General features: G+C 40.0%; 1 protein-coding gene across 3 annotated transcripts in view; it reads right to left on the bottom strand.

Moving 5' to 3' along the window:
* The window catches only part of lrp8 (low density lipoprotein receptor-related protein 8, apolipoprotein e receptor), a 193,019-nt gene that overhangs the window by 20,434 nt on the left and 150,697 nt on the right, over window positions 1–21,888 (bottom strand). For all 3 annotated transcript variants that reach the window (XM_046049282.1, XM_046049284.1, XM_046049283.1), the window contains exons 7-13: window positions 21,152–21,274; window positions 18,492–18,611; window positions 17,100–17,225; window positions 9,173–9,344; window positions 5,735–5,959; window positions 4,952–5,070; window positions 3,512–3,651 (exon numbers count right to left, since the gene is read on the bottom strand). In XM_046049282.1, coding sequence (XP_045905238.1) covers window positions 3,512–3,651; window positions 4,952–5,070; window positions 5,735–5,959; window positions 9,173–9,344; window positions 17,100–17,225; window positions 18,492–18,611; window positions 21,152–21,274 — 1,025 coding nt within the window. The remainder of the gene's footprint in view (window positions 1–3,511; window positions 3,652–4,951; window positions 5,071–5,734; window positions 5,960–9,172; window positions 9,345–17,099; window positions 17,226–18,491; window positions 18,612–21,151; window positions 21,275–21,888) is intronic.

Below are 21,888 nucleotides of genomic sequence, written 5' to 3'. Positions count from 1 at the left end.
ATTGCTAAAGAATCTGGCTGTTCACAGAGCTCTGTGTCCAAGCACATTAATAGAGAGGCGAAGGGAAGGAAAAGATGTGGTAGAAAAAAAGTGTACAAGGAATAGGGATAACCGCACCCTGGGGAGGATTGTGAAACAAAACCCATTCAAAAATGTGGGGGAGATTTCAAAGAGTGGACTGCAGCTGGAGTCAGTGCTTCAAGAACCACCACGCACAGACGTATGCAAGACATGGGTTTCAGCTGTCGCATTCCTTGTGTCAAGCCACTCTTGAACAAGACACAGCGTCAGAAGCGTCTCGCCTGGGCTAAAGACAAAAAGGACTGGACTGCTGCTGAGTGGTCCAAAGTTATGTTCTCTGATGAAAGTAAATTTTGCATTTCCTTTGGAAATCAAGGTCCCAGAGTCTGGAGGAAGAGAGGAGAGGCACAGAATCCACGTTGCTTTAAGTCCAGTGTAAAGTTTCCACAGTCAGTGATGGTTTGGGGCACTTCATGCTTCCTGCTGCTGACCAACTTTATGGAGATGCAGATTTCATTTTCCATCAGGACTTGGCACCTGCACACAGTGCCAAAGCTACCAGTACCTGGTTTAAGGACCATGGTATCCATGTTCTTAATTGGCCAGCAAACTCGCCTGACCTTAACCCTATAGGAAATCTACAGGGTATTGTGAAGAGGAAGATGCAATACGCCAGACAATGCAGAAGAGCTGAAGGCCACTATCAGAGCAACCTGGGCTCTCATAACACCTCAGCAGTGCCACAGACTGATGGACTCCATGCCACGCCGCATTGCTGCAGTAATTCAGGCAAAAGGAGCCCCAAATAAGTATTGAGTGCTGTACATACTTTTCAGTTGGCCAGCATTTCTAAAAATCCTTTTTTTGTATTGGTCTTAAGTAATATTCTAATTTTCGGAGATACTGAATTTGGGATATTCATTAGTCAGTTTTAATCATCACAATTAAATGAAATAAACATTTGAAATATATCAGCCTGTGTATAATGAATTTATATAATATCCAAGTTTCACTTTTTGAATGGAATTACTGAAATAAATCAACTTTTTGATGATATTCTAATTATATGACCAGCACCTGTATATAGAAAAGGAATGCCTCTGAGTGGTAATGATATGCTCATGTATGTTGCAATGTGACCGCATGTCAGAAGCATTTTCGTACATGTGAAACAACAAGTAAAACAATGTGTAAGACAGGTTAAAATAACTGACTTTTGGCGTTTCAGATATGACTGTAAGTTTTGTGATCTTCCCATTTATCTTTAATGCGTAGATTAATAAATTCTGTTTTAATACAGAACATATCTTATATTTAAAGACAGTCAGATTTAGGCCTATAACTAATGATTATTATTATTGTCATTAATTTTTGATTAATCTGCTGATTGATTTGACTGATTTCTAGATCCTATCTACCCAAAAGATATCCAGTTTACTATCATATACGACAAAAGAAAAAGAAAACCTCTCATTTGACTGAGCTCGAACCAAGGAATTGGTTTGCTGTTTTTGCTTTAAAATATTACAAAAACGACTAATTATCAAAATACTTTGCAATGAATTTTCTGTCGAACAACTAATCGAATGCACCTCTCAAGTCATCTGCAGACCTGATTTTACAATGAACTTGTCTGTGTGAATCTACTAAATTACTGTGACATATGTTGTGGCATACAACCAAACCTCAGTAAGTGCTGCACTATTACCTGTTGTAAAATACGGCATGTTACACAACTGGGCTAAACTTGGGTTAGTAAGCAGTCACACAGACCCAGAGTGAAAAATACACCATCGACTCTCATTTTACAGATAGGGCACAAACTAAATTAGATGGACAAAAAAAGTCCATTGTTTCAGTTCACAATTCGAACCAGGCAACTCCAAAGAAACAAGCTTCCCATTATCGGTCTGTTGGGACAAGGTATCTGCTGCACTGCTAAAGGATTTTTAATTTGGTCTGTATCATAACCAGAATGAACAGACCAGGAAAACTGAGGGCTATTAATCTCCAGGCATGAACTTTCAGTGCCTGCCTGAAAGGTTGGTTTTCTACTTCTTTTACACACACACACGCACACAAACAAACACAAGCACACATACAGGCACACTCAGCTGGACATGATGGATGTCCCTTCTTCCCTTTGCTTCTCATCATCACAGTGTGTGCAGCAAAGAGAGGACTAGAGAAAGCACTTCCTACTGTTCACATTTAACCTCCCTCTATCTCCTCCTTATCCTCCTCATTCTCCGCTCTCCTCAGGTTCTCCTTTCCACCTTCCACATCATCTACACCTGATGGGCTCTTACAGACTGATTCACTCCTGCCTCAATAAATAACCCCAAATTAGTTTCATCGATTGCTGTACTCTACTGTGACTCTACACTCGCCAGCCCTTGAAAAGATCATTCTTCTCAGGGTTTATCTTGCTACTGTACTTTTTAACACATCTCAGTCACTCGTTTCTTCACAATCAATCTCTCACTCAGACGTTACTCCATTGACTTATTTCTCTACAACTCTCTTCCTCAACTTCTTAAGCTCTCACACTTCTCTTTCCAGTTACTACTTAAACTCTATCAAAAGACCAGTATGTAAAGTTACAGTAACAAACAAGACTACAGGTGTCCCATAATGACATGTAGTATTCATCAAGAACATACATGTATTAATTCTGCTTTATTTTCAGTCTCCCATCTCTAACAAGAAGGTTAGCCAAATATGAACAACTTCAGTTTAATAATACCATAACACCAAAAACTCATGTCCAATACTTAAATTTGGCTCACAGAAAATCTAGAAATACACTGCCAAGATGGGAATCAACAAACAAGAAGAGAGTGTCACCCACGAGGCAGAGATAAGTGAGGAAAGACCTATTTTTCTGTGTGAATCTACCTTTGGAGGTCAAATAAGGACGTTAGTGTCTTGTTTGTTTTTCAGGTAGAGCCTCCTGCAAACACTGCCAAGTTGATCCATGACAAGTCCCAAAGTGGGAAATAAATATATATTTAAGTTGTTTTTCATGGTTATCTTTCACTTGTTTTCTTTTAATATTTTTCTCAGCTTCATTTTGCTGTTCAAGCAAGCAGGTTTGAACTCGATTTTAGCTTCATGCCAGAATTTGTTGTATTTTTGACTTTTATTAGTCTGATATTTACTTGTATTAAGATCTACCTGAACTGGGTTTGAATATATTTTTAACCCTTAGTGGTGCCCTTATGTATTTCAAGTGCTAAAAGGCTAGACTGTGCTTGACTGCTGGTAGAAACTTATATTTGAAAAATGGATATCTGGCTGCTTAAGAGAATTTAATAATAAAGAAAAAGAAAGGTCGAGAGTCTCTGTGACTTGCTTTTCACAATGTGTCTGCATGAACATAAAAGCATAGTGTAGTAAGGTTTAATTCTTGTACAAACCAAGCATACTGAGAGATTTAAAGCTCTCCAATACCATTGGTTGGACTCATTCTGTGGCTGTTCTTCTGTACCTCAAACACAGTGAGGGCGAAGGGGTGTCCGAGGTGGTGATGGGAGGACAGCAGCACTTTGCGATTGTCTCCATTCAGATCCACACTGGACAGCAGGTGTAGCTTGGAGTCCACCCAGTAGAGACGCCTGTTAGACAAGTCTGAGAAGATGGAGGAAAAGGGAGGTAGAGGAAGACGAATGGAGAGAGAGGTCATTCCAAGAGAAAAGACCTAGGGTGAGAGGTATATGAATGTAATGGCCCAGTAGTTACACGATCAATCTTCTTTGACATGTCGGCTAAAGCCCTGCGCTGAGAAAACACAGATGTTATTGTAATATTGCCGGTTGACTTCTTTGCTGGGAAAATGTATGTGCCCTTGAGCAAATTGATTAGTTTGAGTAGTACTCAATTTTTGTGCTCTTGTTATAGGCCAAAAGAAATGCTGTGGTTGACTTTTGGTTGAAATTTTTAGATTCCATCAAATTTGGCAGCAAGGGACATAATCCATGCATGACTGCTTTACATATAACAGCTTTATATATAGTAAATCAAATTATATGAAGTGAGATATTCTTGACCAACAAAAACCAAAACAATAAAATTATCATTAGTTTTAGTAATTTATTATTATTATTTATTTATTTATTTTTGGTATGAATCAGGTAACATTCCAGAGTGGCACAATAATGGCAGTAACAATACAGTGATTTCCTTTAATATGATAAGGAAGTCCCAAAAATGTCAAGTCAGCTGAGTAAACTTAAAAAAGAAACTCATTCAACATCCTCATGCCAAAAAACAGATTTATTTTCATTCACAACTTCACCTCTCCTGACTCAGACAATCACCTGCTCTGTTTGCTGTTCTGTATGAAATCAGTGACCAGGGTGAAATAATCCACCCCTTCTCCCAAAGCAGTATAGTGCAAGTCTGGCCAACTCTCTCAATTCGCCTTACTCTAAAAAATAATTTGTTTTCATACAGATGTAGTGACACCTCAATTCCACAGACTGTGGCAACTGTATGCCTCTCTTTTACCTCAGGCAAGGGCAGCTGAGAGAAATTGGCTATTGCCGTGGAGGGAGTTGAAAAGGATGACGAGAGGTATCGACGGCACCAAGCGTCTGGCTTATTAATTCGGAGGCCTGTGTTCACTGGCTTGATTGATGAGAGCCAGACAGAAACTGAGCTATAACAATAAGAGCTACTCAGGGGTTTGCAGCACACCCAGACTGTTTTCATCTCTCAGCGCTTGCTGTTTGTCTCTTTGTTTCTGTCTCTCTCTCCGTCTTTGGTATTGTCTCCTTCTTTGTGTTGAATTTACATTTTTTTTGTCTGCAAAAACAATATCAGCATTATAACTTTGTTTATAAAACAAATACTTTCAGAGGTGATTGATTTTCCTCCTCTACAGTGAACCTTGCATCTTCAAAGATACATGTTTTCTGTCTTTCCTTACCCAGGGTGATTCCATTAGGCCACTCGATATGTTCGGACACCAGAACTTGACGGTCCACTCCATTCAACCCAGACTTCTCAATTTTGGCCTGACCTCCCCAGTCTGACCAGTACATAAACCTGTGGAAAGATACAACAGGAGCAGTGAGTAGGTCCATGTGCAATCTCATAGTAATTTTAAAGTAGACAACTAATATGTGACTGAATCTACTGTTATCACACAATGTCCCTGTCTGACTCTGTCTCCTTCTTATTTCTTTCCAAAATCAAAAATTTTTACTCTTGAAACAGGCATCGGAGGCACGAAAGAAAAAGATAGTGGAACAGCAGGTGCTGGAAACTTGGACCACTTTTAAATATGTGTGTCCATGAAAGCCAGGCTTCATTTGCATGTATTTCATGCTTTGTAGAGTGGTGAAAAGAGTCTTTTGGGGAACTCAAGACATCCAGGACAAAGAGAAAGAGAAAGAGGCAGATCGAGCAGACGAGAGTCACGTCGTATCTCCATATAATTGTTAAGCTGTGCAGCACTACAAATAGTGTTGATATGGTGTAGTGCAAATGTTTTTAACCCTACTTTTAGATACAGGTATTAACACTGGCTGTTCCCCTATTCAGAGATTGACAATAATGCCTACAGGCTTGTCCATCCCACTCCCAATCCCTCCTTCCTGCCCCTCCAGCCTCTGTCCTTCCCTAGCCTTTGGCTCAACTCCCATGCCATCTTTTCACACTTTGTCCATCTGTCCAAAACTCCCTCCACCCTCAAACTTCTCCCACTTACCCTTGGTGTGGATCCACTGCGATGGCCCGTGGCTCGCTCAGCTCAGTGGCTATCAGCACTTTTCTCTTCCTGCCATCTCCTGTGGCGACTGAGATGCTCTTGTTGCCCGAGTCAGTCCAATAGATGTTTTTGTGCACCCAGTCGACAGCCAGGCCCTCAGGAGAGTTGAGCGAGTCGATGAGAGTGACCTGCTGCAACGAGTCACTGGCCTTGTTGATGTAAGCACTGGTGGGTGGCAGAGGAGAGCTGTGTCAGTCAGTGTTGTGGAAAGTACGAAATAATTTAGGAACCATAACAAAATCCATCACAAAAGCTGTGCTTTGCCTTAGATACCTATTTGCACATGGTGGGGAGCAAGTATTCTTGATGATACCATGTCAGGGGCACCCAAGCCTGACTCTATAACAACCTTAGGCCTCTCACCAAACAGCTCCTCCCAGGGAGAAAGATTCTTTATCTATCAACCTGTCCCTACCTCTATTTGTGTCACTCTCTCCCTCTGTGACTCTTGTCTTCTCAATGTCTCTCCATTTTCCTCTTGCTCCCCGTTTGCTGTATTAAGTCCCCCATTTCTGCTTTTCTCTTTTCCCTTCTTTCCTCAACATCTTCAGACATAGCCCACTACACAAGGGCTATAAAACTAGGCAATACAAGACAACCTTGTTAAAAGGTTGGGAAACGCAATGTCCCAATTTACACCCTGTCATCCCATGTTAGCAAAACGTACAAGAATGAAGACGAGAAGTACAGAAGGAGGAACTGCTTAACTAAAGGTGAAGGCTTGTGAGGTGGTTGGAGTGAGGGATTAGGTAGACTTGGACAAGGGACTCGGAAGCAGATTGGGTTATTAATTGGCTGTGTTCCTGTTTGCCACTGCAGAAATCTTCATCTAGGGTGTGAAAGCTAGCTTAGTTACAAATATTCAGTTAGACTGTGATGAACAGGTTGAAGGGATGAATAGAGGGCAGACTGGAGTAAGAAATAAGACAGAGACACATGAGTCCAAGACCACTGAGCAGATTGCATCTTTAATTGGCTATATTATTGCTTGAAACAGGCATCTCCATCACAGGGAAAAGGTAACGACTCATCGACCCGTAGCTTGCTAATCACATTGAATTAGCATGGAAAACCACACCGTCACGGTGAGGGACAATAAAGAAGAATCACTTTGAAATACACATTTCCATTTGATATCATGGTCCTTATCTGAGGAAAAAGTACTGCATCGGAAAGTAAGATGCTTGGGTAAAAGATTCAAGGTATGCAGCTTTTTAAACAACTGGAAAGAGTGGAACAAGAAAGCATTCTTGAAACATTATATGTGAGCCAAGTAATAAAGAGGTTCAATGACTGATCATAAAATGCTGGAAAGAACGAGATGACAACTTTTCTCAGTCATCATAGAGACCATAAGCACTAAAGTGGAGGTAAAATGGGAGTTTGAAAAGCAGGTAAATGGTAGGCTGATAATTGGAACAAATTGCTATTGAGTTTCACTTCATTCAGACATTGTGTTCATTCTTGTTAATGATACTACTGATTGCCTAAACCAATCAATAGCCATTAATCGCCAATCAAATGAGAAATTTGGGTGGCAATTTAGAGATCTGTAAGCATCAAGATGAATGAAAGAATAGGCAGGAACTATGTAAATGCATATTTAATAATTGTGACTTTTAAAGAGGTGGTATTATGCTCATTTTCAGGCTCAAAATCCTATTAAGAGGTTGTACCAGAACAGGTTTACATGGTTTAATTTTCAAAAAACGCCATATTTTTTGTCATACTGCACATTGCTGCAGCTCCTCTTTTCACCCTATATGTTGAAGGCTTCCTTTTAGCTACGGAGTGATGGATCTAGTCTCTAAATGATCTTTGTTGGGAGTTGCACATGTGCAGTTCCTCGTTAAGGACTACTAGCCAATCAGAAGCAGAGAAGGGCAGGTTAGCGAAAGGCCGGTAATAGCCAATCAGAAGCAGAGAAAGGCGGGTGAGCGAAAAGACGGTAAACAGCTTCGATTCAGTTGTAGGCTAAATGTTGCGGACCAGCTTGGCAATATGGACAGGAGCAAGAGTTTCAGAGTGGTGAGTTATTAATCTGTAACAAAAGTGTCTTTCATCCATAAAGTTTTAACTGAGCTCTGTCTCTACATCACACTAACAACACTGACTGCCTGGAGGGTAGCTAGTGTTTGGAAGGGAGAGGAGAGGTGTGCTGCAGCACAATGTTTTTCCACCGGTGTTTTTGAGGGCGTGTCAGACTAGTTGCTCGGCGAGCGTTATGACACGGATTTTCTTGTGACATCACAAGAAAGCGGAAGTACAGGCTGGACTACAAATGAGCTGTTTTCAGGCAGTTCAGAGCAGAGTTTTCTGTGGGAGATGGGAACTCCCTTTGGGGGGGACTTTGGGCTTTTTCACTTTGCAAACCTGTTACATGCACAAAAAATATATATATAACTCAATAAAGGAGAGGGAAAAAGCCAAAAAGCATAATACTACCTCTTTAAGAAGGCTTGGGGATTTTAAAACTATGCTAAATATATGACACAAAATGCACAATATCAAAAAAATCCTATGTTTCAAAAGGTACTTGCATACTATGAGTGAATTGGATTGTATGAAAGTCCTTCAAAATTATATCATGCAACACAAAATCAGCAGCATAAATGCACTGAGCTGAAGGTAGACTTTATGCTTTTGGGTGTATAACAACATATATTTAACACAACCAAAAAGACTCTAAGTAGATTTAACTGTACACATTAACTTGTTGCTGGCTATTTATGTGTTTATTTCTGCTTCCAAAGTAGAGTTCATCATGACGAATGAGTTCATTTGTCGTTTCTCTGTCACAAGCCCTTGAGTGTATCACTGAGTTTGTGTGGAAATAAGTGTATGTGCGTGTGAGTGTATGCAGATGAGTAATGGTTGTGATTACTGAGGCAGTGAAATTAGAGAGAGCATATGGCTCAGCTGAGATGATAGAAGGTCCCCCCTACTACTTGCTAGCCACCAGGGTGAGGCACACACATGCGAGTGCACACACACACACGCACACACACACACACACAAACAAAGAAATGATATACCTACATTATGTGTAATGTGTGTGAAGGACAAACAGCTCCACCTTTTACTGTCAGACAGATACACACACACACAGCCCTCCAGGTGTGACTGACACACACACACGCACACACACACGCACACACACACACACACACACACACACACACACACAACCCCCAGGTGCGTCTGTCTCGCTACCAGAAGGTGTAACAGGTTGAAGCAGACAAGATGGATGGATAGAGGAGAGAACATAGTGACAGAATGGCTTAAGAACGAGGACAGAATGTGATCCAAACTTCTGGAGTCCTGATTCCGTACAGAAAAATACACAAATCATTTGTACTGTACATTGTGTGTGTATACCTGTATATTTTACGATGATATAGATCACACCAGAACATCTTGTTGGTGGACACGTCTACATCCAGGGCCACTGCGTTCTTCAGCGTGGGAACCACCTGCGTGTATTCACTCTTCAGTAGGTCAATGCGACGGATCTCATGACGGTTGGTGAACATCAGGTATGGACTCTTTCCTGAAAGAGCAGCAAAGACATTTATGTCTTGATCAAGTATGAGCAAGTCTCTCTAATAAATTTTCTGCCGTTTATTTACTACTTGACATTGGCAAAATTAGACAGATAGGCCATAAATCTCAGGGGGTAGGTGTCCATTGACAGCCATTAACCTACGATTGTAACCCCAAAGAGTACATATATCATTCTCAACCCACACTCTGTTAGACATTGGTAATTTGCACTACTGTCAGTCATAAGTGTGTTAATGTAGATGTGACAAGGAAACATTTGTTGACCTTGACATTAATACATGAATTGTAGCACACAACCCTAACCTGTTTTTGAAAGGTGAACCTGCGTATGTGCATCTTTGCTAATGTACAATCCACACTGTTCCTGAGCCTGTGACAGACAAGGTCACATTGACTTGGACAGTACAGTTTGTTTGTCAACAAAACCTGAAATTTAACAACGTTGTTCACCTGACATAAAAAATATGTTTGTCCTGCAATATTTTAATAATATTTAACATAAAAAACTATCTTACTGTTAAACACTGCTGCTGACATGTCACTTGAAAACTGAGAACCCCACCCTTGGATCTATTATCCTTTATCATAATACATTTGAAATCCTGTTCAACCTACTATCCACTGACAATTAAACCCCTATTTTAGGTTGACTATATATGCATTCGCCTTGTGCCTTTGTCCACTTTGACTGTGACGATGACAATAGAGCAAAAACGTTGGTCTGTTGGCACTATTAAAGGCTGCAAATCAATCAGTTAGCTCCAGTCCTTTTTCCCCTATGACATGTACTTCAGCAGTAGAGTTAAAAATCAACACATACTGTTGTCTACAAAGATACCATGGGTGGTGTTGAGTTCTTATTCCCAAGAGGGAACATAATGTAAGAGGTCTTCTTTAGCATTTGTACTGCTTAGCATGCATTTTTGATGATGTGTGCATAAATAAATCATCCAAATAAACCATTTAAAAGGAAAATATCAGTACACACACACACACACACACAGCCTTTCAGCACAAAATAATGCTGTTCACTTAATAATTCACACAATTATTCGCTGCAGAAAAGTAAGCCCAAACTGAAAGCAAAGACAGGACACATCCATTTAAAGAGCATTGTGTTTGAATGCGTGTATGTGAGTGTGTGTCCTGCTGCTGTATGGAGTAATGAAGCACAATGTGCAGGTGGATAAAGTAGCCCAACAACTAGACATGAAACACTGTTCTATTTTTAGTGAATCAGCGTGTAAAAAGTGTGTTTCTGGGTTCTCTTCCTCACGTACGTAGAATATGTGCCGTTCGCTGGCACATCAGTTACCTGGGGCACATTTGTCAGCAGGCTGAAGGTGAACATGAAGGTGAACATGAGTCAAGCATTTGAATAACCATCAAGCAACCAATTCCCATCTATATCATTCATCAAACTGCACCGCAATAATTTCTCTTTATTTTGGCTCAACATTACTGTTTTGCCCTGAATTCCCAGTCTGTCTGCCTGTTTCCCTCTCTCTCTCCCTATCTTCTGCTCTCTGTCGCACAAATACCCACCATCTCATTTTCTAGCGCCTTTCTTTGATCCTCACTTCACTCCTCTTTCTGTCATGTTACTCTCCACTCCACACTCTCCAGTAAAGCAGAAATGTCAGGTAAAAAGTCAAAGTTGGAAACATTGACATACACACACACACAAACACACACACACACACACACACACACACACACACACACACACACACACACACACACACACACAAACTCATACTTTCACACAGAGCCAACCATCCCTCAAAATATTTCCTTAGCCCCACTTTAATATGGGCTACTGCACAGGGAGAAAATATTACATTTTGACTACTGTTTGGATTCAATCATTTTCCTCTGACTGATCGAGGGTTGTAAGCATCAATTTCACCTGCTGAGAGAGAGAGAGAGAGAGAGAGAGAGAGAGAGAGAGAAATGTGATGGATGCAGGCAGAGTCATGGAGAAATTAAGAGTTAAGAGGATGTAATTAGGGGAGGAAGCAAGACGGAAAAGACATCAACCGATCAGGTGACAACAGGGCTGGACTGGGACAAAAAAATCTGCCCTGGCATTTTTGGCCCAGGCGGCCAAAAAACTTAGCCCATGAGATGTGGCATTGCTCAAGATTGGCGACATGACAACAAGACAATAATATATTTTTAATAGGCCCACTATTTAGGAATACTATTTTTGCTGAAATATTCAATAGGGGGGTTTGGGGTCGTTCCCCAGATGATTCTGAGCATTAAACACTTAATTTCTTGCATTCTGGAGACATTTTCTGCACCAATTTATGGTGGAAATGTCTTTATTTTTATACAGGGAAGCACAAAATTAAGGTGGCAGGTGACAATTTACAATATAAAAATAGAATAGAATATAATGCATTAATCAGTAGCTTATTATTTTTCTTAGGTAAAGTTACTTTTTTTGGACAATGCAGATGTTTCTTCTTTATTTATATTGCATTGAGGGCTTATTGTGCTACTAAACCTTTCTCATAGCATTTTTATTTGTTAATTAACATTTCTTGGTGCAAGCTATTTTTCAGAACATTTTTAACAAATGCTTTCAAAAAGTTGTGGGTACATGTCCCCATTGTAAATGACCCTACCTGCTTCCTCCCTACAGGTTGAGCTACTCCATGCTGACCGCTTCACCTCTACTCTCCTCACTTTCTCACTCTACTTCGCTGTCTCATGCTGCCTCCTCTGCCTCCTCTGCCTGGCAGGGGCCACGACTCTCCTTTACTCCTTCAAGTGCCTGTGCTTGCACTACGCAGGGTACTGCAGCTGATGTTGAAGCTACTGCAGCCCTGGTAGCAAACATATGGTTATTTTCACGCATTTTTGTTTGTTTTTTGCCCACAACGCAACGCTCACACCTAAGGACAATTCAGGGTCACCAATCAACCAAGGCTGCATGTCTTTGGACAGTGGGAGGAAGCTGGAGCACCCGGAGAGAACCCATGCAGACACGGGGAGAACATGCACACTCCGCACAGAAAGGCCGGGGCAACCGGGGTTTGAACCCCCTGTGAGGCCACAGCGCTATCCACTCAACCACAGTGCTGCCCCCAACGGTTGACACATTTTTTAAAAACAGTTATATAAATAAATAATTTACGTTACACCAGCCCCAAAGGTTCGCCAGCCCAGCGGGCATTTGACTGGAAAAAAAGTCAGGTGGGAAGAGAGAAAGAAAGAGAAAAGAGCGAGACAAAAAAGACAGGATGAGAAAAGAGACCACAAACAAATTGAAGTATGTATAATACTGTAAGGACAGAGACAGATCTAACTTCTTTTTCATCAATCCCCCTGACTCACTTTTTCCAGACAACAGCTCTTAAGACTCATCACTGTCGTCGCAGCAAAATGTTTTCCTCAAGGCAAAAAAAGCTGAGTCACTGTTTTCTTCAGGCCACGGCACTAGAGATGTCATCGAAAAGTGCAATATTATCGCTCCTCAATAGATCGCAACAGTCAGCTTTCTTAACAGGAACAGGGTCCCCTAGATATGTATTAATATGTACTGCCAGTTCAGGGCGGTTATGCCCCGTTAGTCAATTAAGATAATGCAGTGAAAAGATAAATATGGGCTAGGGAAATGCCGTCAGGCACTGCAGGAGCATTGATTTGATTCACGCCAAGCAGATGTTTATGTCGTGGAGATATGCAAAGTAAAAGGGAAAATCGGACAGATGGAAAGGTCAGACATCAAGGTTTGAATTTCTGCTGGATGATGGGGATGTTTACTTACAGCCAGGCCCACACTGGATGAGGTTATTAGGATGATGTTATGTCTGGGAGTAGACACAAATGTATTGGTCAGCAATGCGCATTAAGACATACAGACCATGTTATATAATAATGAATAGATGCTGCAGCAGGGAACAGAAATGGACCTTCTGTCAACAACTTCTGTCAAATGTCAAAAAGTCATCCTTCTTGCTAGCATTCCTCATGACAAAACAAATTCTATAACGCTTCATTATTTCTGTGGTGGAAGGCCAGAGTCGCCATGAGAAATTGTTGCATTTTCTTTTTTTAATTAAAGTGCCCACATTTCTATATTTTTGTGCACCACCACTTTAAAGCTGTCATGATGATAAAGCTTGGTAGGTCATTGGAAGAATAAAAGTCAGAACTACTATATTCATTTTCTGGATTAATATTACCAGTACTCCTACAAGCACACAGAATAAAATGTTATACGCCCGTTCATGAAAAGCCTAGGGAAAAGCAGGAAGAACTTCTGAGATGAGGTTTAACAGTGCTCCACAACATTGTGGGTCCCATGGCTAAATCTTTTGACAATAGGGAAAATCTGACCACTGTTTTAAACCCATTTTGAAAACTGTGTTCTCAAACTGTCAAATGTGGCAAAAACTGCTCTTAGCACTGTGGTTAAGCGTGCAGTATACTGTAGATGAGAGAGAGAACAAGGAACAAGAAAAGGAAACATGAGCAAAAAAAAGCAAGACTTTAGTCCACAGGCAGTTTGTAAATTTCCTCTGCATCGTTGTGACAGCGTGTCCTGGTTTTATCAACCAGTTTGTGTGTGCACCTGTAATGTATTCCGTGCTGTCACATCTTTCTCGTCCTTATCCTCCCACCTGTCAGTAAATTTCATAAACATTTATTTAACTACCTTAAAGGGCTTAGATATCTACTCATTAAAGAGCATTTCCACTGATGCTTTGTGTTTACATTTTTATGTAGTTGGTGCTAATGATAGCTAGTCTTCAGAGCCAGTAAGTGCTTTGAGTGATACTTCAAATCTGCAGCGTAATTATTACTTGGTTGCTTAGCAGCCCTGAATATTTTTTAATCCAAAATAACATTATTAACATTAGTTGCTTTTGTCCATATGCTCTGCATTATGAACAAAAATAGAAATGCTATTATCAATTAGCTCTAGTTGCAGCAATATATTCTTTTATTTTACTTAGCATCTTTTCTAATAATTAAAAAATTGAAAATTTGGCATAATATTTTTGTCTAGAAATGGAAAATGTGCTGACTGATCAGTTTAAACATATAATATTGATGATAATGTGGAATAACACCACAGAAGCACATCATCGTTCTACTTTGAGAAATGGGATACGGGTGTTACTTTACTTTATGTATGCGTTCATATTTCCATTCTTCTCTTCCTCTCTTGGTCTTTGCCCCATCAACACAATTTTGTATCAACTCTGATTTATATATGACAGACGACTAAATTGGCCAAGAAATGCATCCGAAACTGCTGTCTGTGTGGATTAGAGTTTATTGTCATACCCCCCTTTCCACATAGATAAAGTAAACTTCCACACTCCTCTCTCTCCCTCTCTCTCTCTTACACACAACAATAATAACTCAAGTTGACGACTCAGTGAGTGGCATCACACCCATAAAGGTGTAAACACAAAAACAATAAATGTAATTAGTGTACAGCAAGGCTTTCTTCAGGGGACTTAATGGACGTTGTACAAACATGCACACACATACGCATACACTAATACCAGCTTATGAGAGGGAACGCATTATGACTCCAACCTGGGACTTTACTTTTAATAAGCATTGCTAGTGTTTCATATTACTCTGAAATTAATCTGCAACCACGTGCAGGATTAGAATGAAATGCACTCTTTGTACAATGGAAAACGCAAAGACCAGAGGTTATCGCTCAACTGTAACTCTTCTCACAATTATAAACTGCACTAACTACTAACAAACACAAGTAGAAAACGCAGAAAAACAAAGCTATATATGGCATTGTGTGTGACTTTAGGATGACATTGTGTTTTGCTGTGTGCCTCCGAGATAGAAGTACAAATAACAGCCTGGCATTTTTCAGCCTGAACTTCAATATGTGCAAATGATATTGGCATTTGGCAAGTGTCACATCTCATCACAGAACGTGACGTTCCTCCAGGCCAGTCAGTCACTGGAGAATTGTATCTGTGTACGAACATTGATGTGACTCCTTAAAACAACTACATGTGTATTTGTGTGGCCAGAATCCAAAGTGTATATGTATGCTGATGTCTGTGGCCATGTATGTTTGTGATTGGGTGTATGTTTTGTGTGTCTAGAAATGGGTTCACAGACGAATGCAGCTTCATTAAGTCCACATTCAGTCAGCTTCACAAAGCAGACATCTCTAAATTTATGGTCCGATCTTTATTTGTGCCTTTGAATAAATAAACCTCAACATAAACAACAATCCTGTCACATTTTCAGTCTCCTCTGCTTTCTGTCTCCCTTAACAAGTCATAATGTGGCACAATCCACAGTGCAGATTCATCTCTGCTTTACTTCAATGAGAATAGAAATATTCATACAATGCATCCATCCATCGATGTATCTGTTTCGCCTCTGCTTGCCTATCCTCCCCACTTCACTAAATGCCTTGGCCTCTGACAAGGATTGTTTTCTCTGCCTAACAGTAATAAAGATTCACACAGGGAGACATGAAGCAATCAATTGTGGTTTTTATGCCACTTAGCTTAAGAGTGAGGGCCTGTGTTCTGCTTTAAGCTCTCTCATTACCAGACCAGTTCACCCTATAATGACTCAACTAAGACCGATGGCGGTAATCACTAATAACACTCTTTTCTCTCGCTTTTCCCACAAAAAAAGTTAATTTGCTGTGTAACTCTATCAGTTAAAGGTTCCATTCTCCATTCAAGGGGCAGTTGAAAGGCATTAACATTGCAAGAGTAAGAGGTTATGTTTCCTGTAGGACTAATGTAGAGAAACCACTTATAATACACTGATTAGTTTCTAATTCTAGGTCTGCAAGCACCTCTCTATTCTTTTAAATGAAAAATATGTACTGTTCTGCAGTACCAACAGCGTTAAAATTCTGTTTTCAGCGCTATTAGATGTCAAATATATATCGACTTTTATCACAACATCACTACACATCAGAAGCCCTAATTTGTCAGTGGTAGAAGGAAACGTTATCTGAAGGTGTTTAAATGGTTGTTGACAGACAGCGTCGTTATCAGCAATGCCAGATATAATGGATTGAGAATGGGGGGACTCATAAAAACACCCAGAATTCACATGGAGCTTTTCAAAAGGCAGTCTTACGGTGCAGCTAACAAGCTACAGTAGGCAGACCACTTTTCAATAACAACCTTGCCTGGTCCAGCTTTGAGGACAAGAATTTATTTTCATTCATATACCACTGCTTGGAGTGTTTACCCAGGCCAGCGAGGGGCTGCCTGTGTCCTATAGTCAGTGGGCATGCCCCCTCCTCATGCAACATCCTTCCCCTGAAACTCCACAGAGAGCAGAGGCAGCTGGCTGCAAACTTTTCATTAGTGAGGACTGCAGAAAAAGGTGGCAAATATTTATCTTTGCACAGATTGCTGTGCAAGGCCTGCATACAAAGCAAGCCTCTCGTTTCACAGAGTCCCACAGTGTGAGAATAGTGTGGGATGTCACTTGGTAGCTAGGGGTGCTGGAAAGGGAGAGTAATTGGTGTGTGTATATAAGAGTTGGTCTCAATGTGTGATTCCTTTTGAGGAACATGTGTGCCTATGACTGATACTGTGGTGAGAACATCCATCTATCTACATCATCTATGACAGCGTGTCTCATAGATGGGTGCTGTTTAGCCACACTGTTCTTAAAACTTTTGTGCCAATAAAGCCCTTTGAATCGAATCGAATTGTGTGTCTTTTCCTGTGAAAGGGTTTGAGAGTGTGTGTGATAAATGGCTCACCCACGGCCTTGCAGGTCTTAGAGGCAGGGTCCATCTCGTAGCCTTCATAGCATTCACACTTGTAATCTCCTTTGTAGTTGATGCAGATCTGACTACAGGCATCTGGGTTCTCACATTCATCTATGTCTGTTGAGACAAACGTGGCACAAAGACATACAGATCAAAATGAAACTGCAGAGACACACACTAACATATTTTTATCTGAAGAGTTAGTGAGATATAACAGAAGTACATGCTCAGTATCTATCATGTTAACACTCTTTCCCGTTCACTTCAAATAGAGACTGATTCTTCAAATTGAGTTTCTATGACTGATATCTACCTGTAGGAAGCGTCAACCGACAGGATTAGATCTTGGTTTGAGAAATGTGAATGCTTGTTAAGTAAGAGAAAAACAGTAAAATTACATTTGCATAACTCAGTGTTGAGACTATCGATGCTTTTAAGTGTATTAGAAGTGATTTTTTTAACCAAATAAAAAAATAAACAAACTACTCTATATTATACTATTTTTATTTTTTTAATGATGGACTGGACTCTTCTTTATATGAATAAATATTCTGTCCACAGAATTACATTTTCCACTGCACAAATATATTGTACTTGCTAGTTTGTTTAGGACACCAGAAGGACTCAGTCACAGGTAGTAAACACCTTAAACCAAATAAAACGATACAGAAAAAGTCCAACATTTTGGGAAATGCTTGTTTGCCAGCAAACCCACAGACTCACTTGAAGATCAATACCAATTTGATCTCACTGAGATCGGGATTTGGGATGTGTTTAGTCAAGCTTAGCAGCAAGACGTGACGGATGGGAAACTGCTTCCCTGGATCTGTCCAAAGTAAAACAAATCACTTTCAAGCAACTTTAAAGCTGTCGTTTTTTTTCTTTCTTGTTAATTCAACTTGTTTAGGAGACGAAATGCAAAACAATTCTGGGGTATTCAACTAGAGTTTCTTGTAAGATGCCCATAAATTATTAGAGAGCATTGGTAAAGCCAAACTGAAGAAATCCTGATTCAATAAAATAAGATGAACGTGGGGATGAATAAAACCATAACATTACCATCATGGATGGCTGTGTGTTGTTAAATCAAGCATAAGAAACTAAGGTCTTTTCTTTCATTTGTAGATCCACCCAAGAATCTGGAACTAGCAACCAAACTACAATCACAATTACACCCAGATGTGTATTAAATAAAGAATATGCAACATGTTAATATGTCTACCTTGGAGTGGCTGAAAGAAGCCGTCTTTGGAAAGAGAGCAGAAGAGGGCAAAAAATAAGTAAAGTAACAACATAGCAGCCCAACCTGGCCAGGCCCAAACAAGATGTGATTCTTCTGCATAAAGGCAGTACTTATGCCGCATAACTTTTTTTTCTCCTTACCTCCACAAGTCTTTTTGTCCAGGAGTTTGTACCCAGAAGGACAGTCACACTCATAACCAATTCTCCGGTCCCTGCAGATGTGGGAGCAGCCACCATTGTTGTCTGCACACTCGTTCAGGCCTGCAGAGATAAGGGCAGTAGGAGCAAGGACAGAAGACAGGACAAGCACAAGAGGGGAGGGAAGTAAAGAGGAGTTGAATATTGATGAAATAGAAGCAAGATATTACATAGAACAATTGAACATGGATAAGACACAAAGAAAATAGTTGGACAGAAAGACAAAACCAAGGTTTTTGTGTGTGCATAGTTTTAAACATCCTGCCAGTTAAGATAATTATGTCCTGTCTAATGTGTCTGTGTACATGTCATATTTCTATTAAAAAAAAAGACATTGAGCTTAAAAGCAGTAGAAAAAGAGAGACAGGGGCATGCGTGTGTGTGTGTGTGTGTGTGTGTGTGTGTGTGTGTGTGTATGTGTGTATTTATGGATCTTCTTGTGATATGTTCATGGTCTACTCGCACAGTCTAAGCCATTCGCACCAGGAACAAATCCACTCTCAACAACAGGGGGCTTGGCCTTGTTTTCCAGGTGGCACTCCACTACCATACAGAGACATATGCTGTCGTTCATCCTCTCATGTCATTCTCTACATTTCCTCCTTGTTTTTGTTTTTTTGGCAGAACAGATTGGACTCACTTTGAGTCATGCTTCCTCTATGTCCCTTCCTTTTTGTATATGTCTCTGTGCCTCGATTTATTCCTTTGTCTTTCAACTACCCTCCATGGAGCAGAGAGAGGTCGCTTCATAGAGCTAAAGCTGGTACTTCATTACCGGTTTACATTAAAGATTTAAGCTTCAAGGCTACAGGTCCTGCTGTGAGACAGTGAGACTGTGGAAGAGACAGAGAGAAAGAAAGAAAAAAGAGAGATAGAGAAACATCCATAACTGAAATGGAGATAAACTTACAGAGAGAGATAGAGGGAAGTAAAGCCTTCGAAAAATTTAGAAGACATTTAACTAAAATAAAGATTTTAGAAAGGTAATTTACACTATAGTGAGTGCATTATATCATATAACAACAAATCAACTCAGTATCAATAAAGCAAGCAGAAGAAAGTGAAAACATGTAAACCTATTTCAACGGAAATGACTGAAAAAAACCCAGACGTTATCAGACCTTGAAAATACTATTTTCACAGGGTGAGTGGTGACTAAATAATTTTGATTTTCTTTAAGGAAAATCTTGGTGCTACAGCATAAAAAATAATCTGACAATGACAACATTCAAACTTTGTGGCAACAAAGAGTTCTTGTCGTTTTTTTACATGACAATACCCTAGGGCACAAAGCAAAGTCCATAGAGAGACGGTATTTAGAGATTGATGTGAAAAACTCAGGCCTGCACAGAGCCCTGGCCTCAACTCCATCCAGCACTTATCTACGTGCCTTTCTCCCAACATCAGATATTCACAGACTTTTGGCCATATAGTGTAACTTGCCTTTAAAGGAACTCTGAGTGTTTGTTATGAGTGGGGTTTCATATCCTGCCTTTGGTTTCACACTGTTTCACTGACAGACAGTTAGCAGTGAAAATGTGCCAAGAAACGTAGTAGTTCTCCAACAAAGGCAAGGTAGGGAAGAAAAAGAGTCTTAGCAAGCAACCATGGAAGTAAAAAATGCACAATTTAAAAAGCAAAAACATTGGCTTTTTTATTTTATGAGTTATGAAATGCATTCAAAGCATTTGCTAGACATCAAGCACACACACAATGTGTTTTGGTTAATAACACTAAATGTTATTTACATTAACTTTATTTTTAACCATTTTAACACATATTCTCCGTGCTGCAGATAGCCGAAGTTGTCAGTTATAGCTAAATCAAAGAGGACATGCAGGTTTGCCTTGTGACACACTGAACATCATGTTTAACATTAATGATATGGTTACAGGGCAATCTCATTACAGTGTATATCCATCTGCCTTAAGATCAGAGCTAGCTGAAAGGGCAGAACACTCACATATCATTTTATACCCAATGCAACTGACTTGAGACTACTCTACTTCAGAGCAAGAGCGTGAGTGAAGTGCACTTTCCTTGAGCAATCTCTGAGACTTATACTAGATGTACTTGAGTAACATTTCACTAATACAACACAAGTTGCAGTACTTCAATTTAAATTACATTAGCTTTATTTACTTGATATTTTTTAAACATGTATATTTTTCTAATCTGCAATCTGTTTGCAGCTGGGTTACATTGCTTGTGATGTGAGATCCGTGACTGAAGCTCACTAAGTGGTAATTATCTATGGTGTGAGGATAATCTGTGTGGTTCCTTATGGGTAATGTAGTCCGGTCACGTTTTCCTGGCTAAGTTCGCACTAGAGGGCAGAGTCGCTTAGCTCTTTGATCATAACAACGCAGTTGAGAAATGTCCTGATTTGTCCTGCCTTGATCAAATGAAGCTTCTTTCACTAAGAAGAGTGACCACCCAAATTAGAAGCAGTTGATGATGTCTGGGTATGCATGAGTGCATCAGTGCTATTACACTAACATATATGCACACCCATGTATGCCTGAGGTAGTGAAAAAACTAAGAGTATCTGGGTACATTGGCGTTTTTTGGGTGTGAAGAGAAACAGAGAGAAATTATCTTACCACACTCCTTCGTGGGTTCATCAGACCAGTCCTTGCAGTCTTTCACATTGTCACACACCTTGCTGCTGTCAATACACTCCCCGTTCTTACAGCGGTACTTTCTTGGTCCGTCACACTTAGTAACTGTGTTTAAGAAAACAACATACTACAAAGTCAGAGATCATGTTTTTAATTAGTGAACTACGCATATTTGCAGCTAGAAAAATACAATGTTCAGGGATTTAAGTAAGTGTCAAATAAATCCTGTATCGTTGAACCAAAATAGTATTCCCCAACAAAAAATCATGCAAATTGCTAACATCATATTTTTAGGACAGTAAGTTCTAGAAGGATTTTTGTGTTTATAAGGATTTTGGTAGGTATAGCAAATGTGACGCCTTTAAGTAATATAGTCAAAGTTGGCTGTAGTTTGTGCAGATACCCAGTCAGGAAGTTGGCAGCATAGCAAAAGCTATCAGGCAGTGCTTAATAAACAGAAGATTATTACTGCATTTCATTAGCTCTGTACCCATAGTCCGACAATAAAGTTGAATCTAACCTTAAAAAACCTTCTACTGTGTAAATATCGATACACAGAAGATGTAATGATGGAAATGCTTTGCTGGGATTTTAATTGGTGGAGTTGGTGGAGTACTGAGGGCAAAACACACAGAAGCCTAAGAGCCTGTGAGTGAACACTTATGTAAATACTGCAAAACCATTTTATAAACAACATCAATGTTGTACCACCTGAGAAG

The sequence above is a fragment of the Micropterus dolomieu genome, linkage group LG05, assembly GCF_021292245.1.
Source record: "Micropterus dolomieu isolate WLL.071019.BEF.003 ecotype Adirondacks linkage group LG05, ASM2129224v1, whole genome shotgun sequence".
Classification (NCBI taxonomy): domain Eukaryota; kingdom Metazoa; phylum Chordata; class Actinopteri; order Centrarchiformes; family Centrarchidae; genus Micropterus; species Micropterus dolomieu.
The sequence above is the reverse complement of the archived record's forward strand: the minus strand, read 5'-3'. Positions and strand labels throughout refer to the sequence as shown.